The sequence below is a fragment of the Arachis duranensis genome, chromosome 10 (assembly GCF_000817695.3).
Source record: "Arachis duranensis cultivar V14167 chromosome 10, aradu.V14167.gnm2.J7QH, whole genome shotgun sequence".
NCBI classification, from domain to species: domain Eukaryota; kingdom Viridiplantae; phylum Streptophyta; class Magnoliopsida; order Fabales; family Fabaceae; genus Arachis; species Arachis duranensis.
The window spans coordinates 67,547,202-67,555,806 of record NC_029781.3 but is presented as its reverse complement, the minus strand read 5'-3'; the positions used below and the strand labels follow the sequence as shown (position 1 = coordinate 67,555,806).

General features: G+C 32.8%; 1 protein-coding gene across 1 annotated transcript; it reads right to left on the bottom strand.

Annotated features, from left to right (window-relative positions):
• Positions 1 to 6,233: 6,233 nt before the first annotated feature.
• Positions 6,234 to 7,663, bottom strand: LOC107470096 (RPM1 interacting protein 13). The gene is made up of 3 exons (XM_016089469.3): positions 7,274 to 7,663; positions 6,732 to 6,818; positions 6,234 to 6,624 (listed from the first exon to the last, which is right to left on the bottom strand). Exons 1-3 carry the CDS (start codon positions 7,565 to 7,567, stop codon positions 6,454 to 6,456), a joined length of 552 nt encoding a protein of 183 aa, XP_015944955.1. The 5' UTR covers positions 7,568 to 7,663; the 3' UTR covers positions 6,234 to 6,453.
• Between the last annotated feature and the right edge of the window lie 942 nt (positions 7,664 to 8,605).

Here is an 8,605-nt window from a genome sequence, read left to right as displayed (position 1 = left end):
GTCGACAAAGGAGATGAGAGCGTGCGTGTAGTTTAAGGAACAAAGGAAATAAAAGACCTTATGAACTTACACATGAAACAACATTTAAAACAACCACCCACCTGTACATACATACGTTTTCAATATCATAGTATGAACAAGTAAAAACACAAATTGATTCAATTCAGGGTTTAGAGAGGATTCACTGCACTTAGGATTATAAAAAGATTAGGGACTATATTGGGTCATCAATATTCATTTGTCACATCAAGTAACCATTGTAGTGTCCGACGTGACAATGATGATTAGAGATGACGAGAAAAACACATTAAATTAAATATCTACTGGTATTATCAATGACAGGAACAAAAACAAAAATTCATCAAGTCTCCACGAAAAATGAGTACTCGTCTCCACGAATAAATAAGAACAAAAACGAAAAAAGAGGTTTCCATCCCACATAGACCCAATAAACTTCTATGACGTAAAATAACAGTATAATCCTGAATTCCATTTATATAATAGTCTAAAATTATAATTCTAGTTATTATTGGATTTGGTAATATGTGATCTAGACAATATTATCATAGAAGTGTGATAAAAATAAAATACATGAATAATTTTATATGTTTAAAATGATTTAATCTTTAAATGATATGAAGTTCTTGTATGGATACCTGAAGGGAGAGCTCGGTCCCTGGGAGTCGACGCCGAGTTGTTATCTTTGGTGCCGACCTTTGAGTTTTTGTGGAAGTCCGATCTTTTCTCCAAGGAGATGTTCAATTGCGCAGAGCGTGAGCAAGGAACAAGAGGGGAGTGTACCTGCAAAGGCACTCCGAAGATTAAGTCAGTATTGAGAATTCAATGTCCCTTTTGAAGATAAAATATCATACCTTTATAGGTGAGATAAAATAGGTCGGTTACGTTTCTATTGATCATCTGAATTGAAGAGCAATTAATAGGTTTTAACAAGTGATAATGTCTAATTGTAACGTATAACGTGATAATGTCTGATTGTAACGTATAACGCCGAGTTATAACGTAAAGTGCCGAGTTATGGTGTATAATGCCGAGTTATTGTATATAATGCCGAATTATGACATCGGATTTGTAACGGCCGTATCATAGCCCCCAAGCTTAGCCCGGCTATATTTTGATAAAGCAGGTTGAGCTTTTTTTTAGTTATAACTCGGCGATTTGAGTTATAGGTATCGAGCTCCCAGATCAACTTACTTTATTAAAATAATGAATAATTTGAATTTTCAGACGTAATTTGAAGTTAACGTGTATTGGAAAGTGTAGTAGTCTTGTCATTGATTGTGCCTTTGATTTGTCCAATGAAATTTTGAACCGTTGATTTAATAGATGCAACGATTACGTTTTTTCATGGAACCGAGTAGTTAATTTGAATAGTTGCTGAGACGATGTTGATAAAAGTGAATTGGTTGGGCAAGAATATTGAGTTAGTTCACCGTTGTTTGGTGATTTGATTGAGTTTGATTGCGCATGTGTAAACGATGCGACTTTGAATTGAAGAGTTGTCGCGAATGGATAAGTGTTTGTACTTGTATGATATGTGATTGAGTTTATTGACTGTTTATAGTCATAGTTCGGAATTGAAGACTGAGTTTGATTGCGCATGTGTAAACGATGCGACTTTAAATTGAAGAATTATCGCGAATGGATAATTGATTGAAGATTGTGTTTGATTGCGCATGTGTAAACGATGCGACTTTGAATTGAAGATTTATCGCGAATGGATAATTGATTGAAGATCGTTCATAGTCATAGTTCGGAAGATAGTTGATATAGATCTGATTATAGTTGATATAGATTTGACAAAGAGTGATAATGATTGATATAGCTCGGATAATTATTGATATATATCTGAAAACAAAGATAATAGATATAGATTTGAAAATAGAAAAACAGATATAGGTCAGCGAATAGGGATAACAGATATAGGTCGGCAAATAGAGATGACAGATATAAATCGGCAAATAGAGATACAGATGTAGATCGACAAATAGAGATAACAGATCTGCAAATATAGATGATAGATATGGATCGAAAAATAGATATAACAGATATAGATTGGCAAATAGAGATAACAGATATAAATCGACAAATAGAGATGACAGATATAGATCGGCAAATAGATATAACAGATATAGATCGGAAAATCAGATTTAGATCGGCAAATAGAGATATCAGATATAATTTGGCAAATAGAGATATAAGATATAAATTGACAACTAGAGATAACTGATAAACATCGGCAAATAGAGATAACAGATATAAATCGAAAAGTAGAGATGACATAAATAGATCGGCAAATAGATATAAGAGATGTAGATCAGAAAATCAGATATAGATCGGCAAATAGAGAGATCAGATATAAATTGGCAAATAGATATAAGAGATGTAGATCGAAAAATCAGATATAGATCGGCAAATAGAGAGATCAGATATAAATTGGCAACTAGAGACAGCTGATAAAGATCGGCAAATACAGATAACAGATATAAATCAGAAAGTAGAGATGACATATAGATAAAAAAATCAGATAACAGGTATAGATCGGCAAATAGGGATAACGGATATAAATCAAAAAATAGAGATGACATATAGATCAGAAAAATAGAGATAACAGATATAGATCGGCAAATAGATATATCAGATACAAATTAAAAAATAGAGACGACATATATAGAATTAAAAAATTGAGATAACAGATATAGGTTGAAAAATAGAGATGACAGATATATATTAGAAAAATAGATATAGATCGACAAATAGATATAACAGATATAAATGGGCAAATAGGGATAACAGATATAAATCGGAAAATAGAGATGATTGATATAAATCGGAAAATAGAGATGACCGATATAAATCGGATAATAGAGTGACTGTTATAGATCGGCAATAGAGATTTTTTATATAAATCGACAATTAGAGATGATTGATATAAATCGGACAATAGATATAACAGATATAAGTTGGCAAATAGGGATAACAGATATAAATCAGAATATAGAGAATTAGAGATGATTGATATAAATCGGAAAATATAGTAACTGTTATAGATCGCAAATAGAGAGTTTTATATAAATCGGGAATTAAAGATGATTGATATAAATCGGACAATAGATATAACAGATATAAATCAGAATATAGAGATGCTTGATATAAATCGAAAAATAGAGTGACTGTTATAGACCGCAAATAGAGATTTTTTATATAAATCGGGAATTAAAGATGATTGATATAAATCGGACAATAGATATAACAGATATAAGTTGGCAAATATGGATAACAGATATAAATCGGAATATAGAGATGATTGATATAAATCGAAAAATAGGGATGACTGATATAAATCTGATAATAGAGATGACTGTTATAGATCGACAAATAGAGATTTTTGATATAAATTGGCAAATAAAGATGATTGATATAAATCAGACAATAGATATAGATCGACAAATAGAGATGACTGATATATAAATTGAAAAATAGAGATGACTGATATAAATCGGCAAATAGATACTGATATAAATTAGAAAATAGAGATGACAGATATAGATCAGAAAACAGAAATAGATCGGCAAAACAAATATAGATCGATAAAACAGATATAGATCGGCAAATAAATAAATCAGAGATGAATTGAAAAATAGAAAGATGACAGATAATGATCGGAAAAATAGATATAGATCGGAAAACAGATATAGATCGGCAAATAGATATACCATAGATGAATTGAAAAATAAAGATGACAGATATTGATCGAAAAAGCAGATATAGATCGGCAAATAAATATATCATGATTTGAAAAATACAGAGATGACAGATAATGATCGAAAAAGCAGATATTGATTGAAAAAACAAATATAGATCGGCAAAACAGATATAGATCGGCAAAATAGATATAGATCGGCAAATAGATAAACCAGAGATGAATTGAAAAATAGAGAGATGACAGATAATGATCGGAAAAATAGATATAGGTCGGCCTTTTTCGGGCCTTAATGATTTACTATATGACCTTTGTTTACAAAGGTGCAGGTAAGTTTGAAGTCATTGGAAGGAAATGGGGCCTATAGAAAGAAGGGTGTTTATTTCGAGGCCCAGGGTGGGCGCCAATTGTTCTTGTATGGATACTTGAAGGGAGAGCTCGGTCCCTGGGAGTCGACGCCGAGTTGTTATCTTCGGTGCCGACCTTTGAGCTTTTGTGGAAGTCCGAGCTTTTCTCCGAGGAGATGTCCAATTGCATAGAGCGTGAGCAAGGAACAAGGGGGGAGTGTACCTGCAAAGGCACTCCGAAGATTAAGTCAGTATTAAGAATTCAATGTTCCTTTTGAAGATAAAATATCATACCTTTATAGGTGAGATAAAATAAGTCGATTACATTTCTATTGATCATCTGAATTGAAGAGCAACTAATAGGTTTTAACAAGTGAGATTGTCTAATTGTAACGTATAATGTTGAATTATAACGTAAAGTGCCTAGTTATGGTGCATAATGCCGAGTTATTATATATAATGCCGAATTATGACATCGAATATGTAACGGCCGTATCAAATATATTTTTATATTATACTTTAACTTTATTTTGTGTTTTTCGATGAATAAATTATGAATCTTTATCTTTTAAGTTAAATTACGTTAAATTATATTATGTTATGTTAATTATTTTGTGTCTTACTTTGATGATTTGTCTTGCTATGAGGATTTTATTTTTAAAAAAATCAATTAGTAGTTAAGGATTTCCGTGAGAATCTGCTATCTCCATGGAGACCGAGAAATAAGGATTCGTGATTTTTAACGAGCATCATGATGAATAGGGATGTCAATGGGGCAGGGCGGGGGCAGGAAAACCTCCCTGTTCTCCATCTCCGCCCTCAGATTTGCTCCCCATTCCTGTCTTCATTTTCCGCCGTGGAGGAATATTGCTCTCCATCCCCATTCTTCACGGGGCTCCATTTCCCGCGGAGACCCCATTCTCCATCTACATAATAGTTCTAACTAATTATTAATTTCCATATGAATAGAGCTGCAAATATCTATCTTATACAAAAACTGCAAGATTTTATACAAAAAGTCTAAATGACACGATGGTTTCTTTCGAAATGACGCAAGAGGGGAGGACGCAACGACGAGCCAAAGGAGAAAGCAGTGGACGAGGTGGGAGACTTCTTTCGAAATGACGCAAGAGGGGAGGACACAACGACGAGCCAAAGGAGAAAGCAGTGGACGAGGTGGGAGACGTGGCAACAGAGAGGAGAATGAACACGATGGCAGAATTACAAAAAGGAACGCCGCAAATAGAAATTACGACGCGGTAAGGGTGATGACACAGGAGAGGTTAGATGGAGTATAGACAGCGTTAGGGATCTCTGAATTAAAGAAGGATTATGCAAATAAAGATGAGGAGTTTTGAGTTTCTATATATATGTGTGTGAGAAATGACTAAAAACCATATGCGAGAAATAAACTATTAAGGATAATTTAGGAAATTCATAAATTTCGGGGAATAGCAGAAACAGGACGGGATCTCCGTTCGGGTCTCCGCGCCTGCTTCGGGGGAATTTTGTCCCCCATTCTCATCCCCACGAAGAATATTTCCTACAATCGGATCCCCATTTGGGATAATCCCCGCAGAGATCTCCGCGTCTCGGAGAGTTTTGACATCCCTAATGATGAATAGAGATAGGAATACCAATCCTATAAAATTCTATTGTCATCTACCAGCTCATCACTCCATTTAGTGAGTCATTGTCAGAAATGGAGCTTGAGTTATGGTTGGAAATGGACCTCAAGACTAGTGTGAACCCCCAACTTTATCTCAAAGATATAAATGCAATTGAAATATCAATGACCACTTAGATGCATGCAGTTAATCTCAAAAACCATTTTTAGACTTAGTCAACATAAAGTTTATCCGAAACAAAATATTACCAATATAAAATGCTCTAAATCTTATATGTTATATTGATATATAACATTTAAGTAAAGCAGCTTTATTTCGTGTGACAGTGCTCCTAATGTTAAAATCAATTATAGTCTTGAAATCTATCTTGAGATGTGTTATATACCAAAAAGTAAAATGTTACATGAGATATAAACTGAATCCAACTGAATACCGCATTGCATCATGATATATATTCTATGCATAACATTTTTCATTTATAATGCTTTGGCATTCAGTCTAAGATTTATACCACACCTCTATATAAGCACAAGAATCTAACTTCAGACCCTGATATATATCACATCAACTTTTCATATTAGGATTAGAAATCATATCTTGAGGGAGAACCTTATACATCCCATCCCGTACCCTAGATCCCAACATTACAGGGAACCCACCATAATGACAAATTCTAAGGTAGAGTTTGACAGCTGCATAATACATCAAATACCATTTGACCTCTCTGAATTAAGTTTGCTGTGCCTCATACCCTGCCTTACATCCTTCCAGACAGTGGTATACCATTTGACCTCTCTGAATTACGTTTGCTGTGCCTCATACCCAGCCTTACATCCCTCCAGACAGTGGTATTCTCTGCATGGCAATGACCCTCAGTGGTCCTCCAGTATTTACAAGGTGCAGTAATATCACAGACATAACAGTAGCACTGCATGATGGAGCCAAATTTCAAACCAAGTTATTCTCACAGTGTGATTTATGGGATAAAATTGAACAATAGTAGTATTTTATTTTGAAAAGAGCAAGTTGCATTACCAATTCACAGTGTTTCTCGTGAGATGTTGTCTTGAATGGAAACTTGATACACAGATGTCTTGAATGCGGGTAATCTCTACAAGCCACCTGTTTGTTATGATCATAATATATCATTTATTCGAGAATCTAGATATCCAAATTGCTATCTAGATAGATTGCAATTGATAATATGGGATTATTGTATTGCACTATACGTTGTCAAGTATTGAAATAACATTAAACAAGCCATCAATTAGGGCAGTCAATTAAATAAGATGAGGATATGAGATTTATAGCAGAGTACAAGAATTTGCAAATTACATGCCCTTATTTACTGTTATCAGAAATTAAAATCTTGGAAATCTTTCACAACCAGCATCTCAAAAAGAATCCATTTTTATCTCATTACTAAACGTTTTGAACTTAAAAATTGAACTCATTTTATACCTTCACGTGAATCTGCACAAATCAAAATCATAACCATTTTAAAATAGTCAAAACAATCCAAACATAAAACACAGATTCAAGTGAGAGTCAAACAGAAGACTAGGTTGTAGTTATACCTGTCCCTTTTCAGCAACAACAGAGATATCGACGCCGTCATCTTGCGAGAGGGAAACAGGCTTGTAAGGATCGAATCCGAGGATGAAGCAATCATCGGTTTCCTCGAAGCGCTTCATATCATGGTGCATTTTGAGACAAGCAATGGCCCTCACTGGTGTTCCATCATCTCGTTCTCGTAGTGGTGGTGTTGGTGGAGAAGGAGAAGCCTCCTTTTTCTTCTGCTTCTTTTCATTGGCTTCCCCCCTTTTCCCGCTCGAATTGTATGACTCCATTTTCTTCCTTTTCACTGCCATTAACACCGAACACAAGCAGCGTTCTGGGGTTGTCGCCGACTTGATCAATTCGAAATGGAGAGAATTTAGAATGGGTGAGGGAGAAAGTGGGCGATGCAGTCTCAGTTTAAATAGTAGGATCGAATTTCAAATTGGGGATATTTTCGGAATTCAAGACAACGCCCCAGACTACCGTTCGGAATTGGAACTAAATTAAAAAGTTTTATTTAAAGAATTTGGCTTAATTTTGTTGTTTTAATTATTTTATTTTTTATAAATATTAAATTGTTTTTAATAAAAAATTTTATTAATTTATGTATATTAATTTTAAAAAATTGTGGGTGCAAACTAAATCGATTCATATATGTAAAATATATGTTTATTGTAAGTAAAATTCTTATAAATATAAGTGTAAATAAATCGTTGATAAATTGATAATATAAAAATATTTTTTATTTTTTAAGATCGAAATATTTAAGTCATTTAATTCAAAATATATGAAAATAAATAAATTTTCGGAGAAATGTAGGAATCAATTAGTTTAACCGTTTTCATTTCTATTTTCTATGAAAATAAAAATAAGACATAAAAATATAATTGATTAAATATTTTAAAAATATTTTTAATAAAAACATTTTAAAAGAAATAGAACAAAGTTAAAAATATTATTTTTATGTTTTCAGTCTTCTCAGTTTTAACTTTTGAAAATCTTTTGAATCTTGTTGCATTCATCAAGTGTACTTAGCTAATTCATTTTTTTCTTCTTCTCTTTTTTCTATACATTTTATTGCTAGTATATCTATATTTTTCTCCAATTTATATATACATTTCTTAGAAATGTGAATTTTTTTATTTATTTTTTTTATTTGACCCTTTCAATTTTTTATTTTAGCCTTGATCTTTGTATCTTTGAATACATGCATAGAAGGTAATTAAAAAAAAAACAGCTCTAATTAGAATTAAAATATGTATTTATTAAGTTTTTTATTTTATGTAGTATTGAGTATGTACTATATTGTTTTTATTGTTATATAGTGCCATAAAAAAATATAATATATA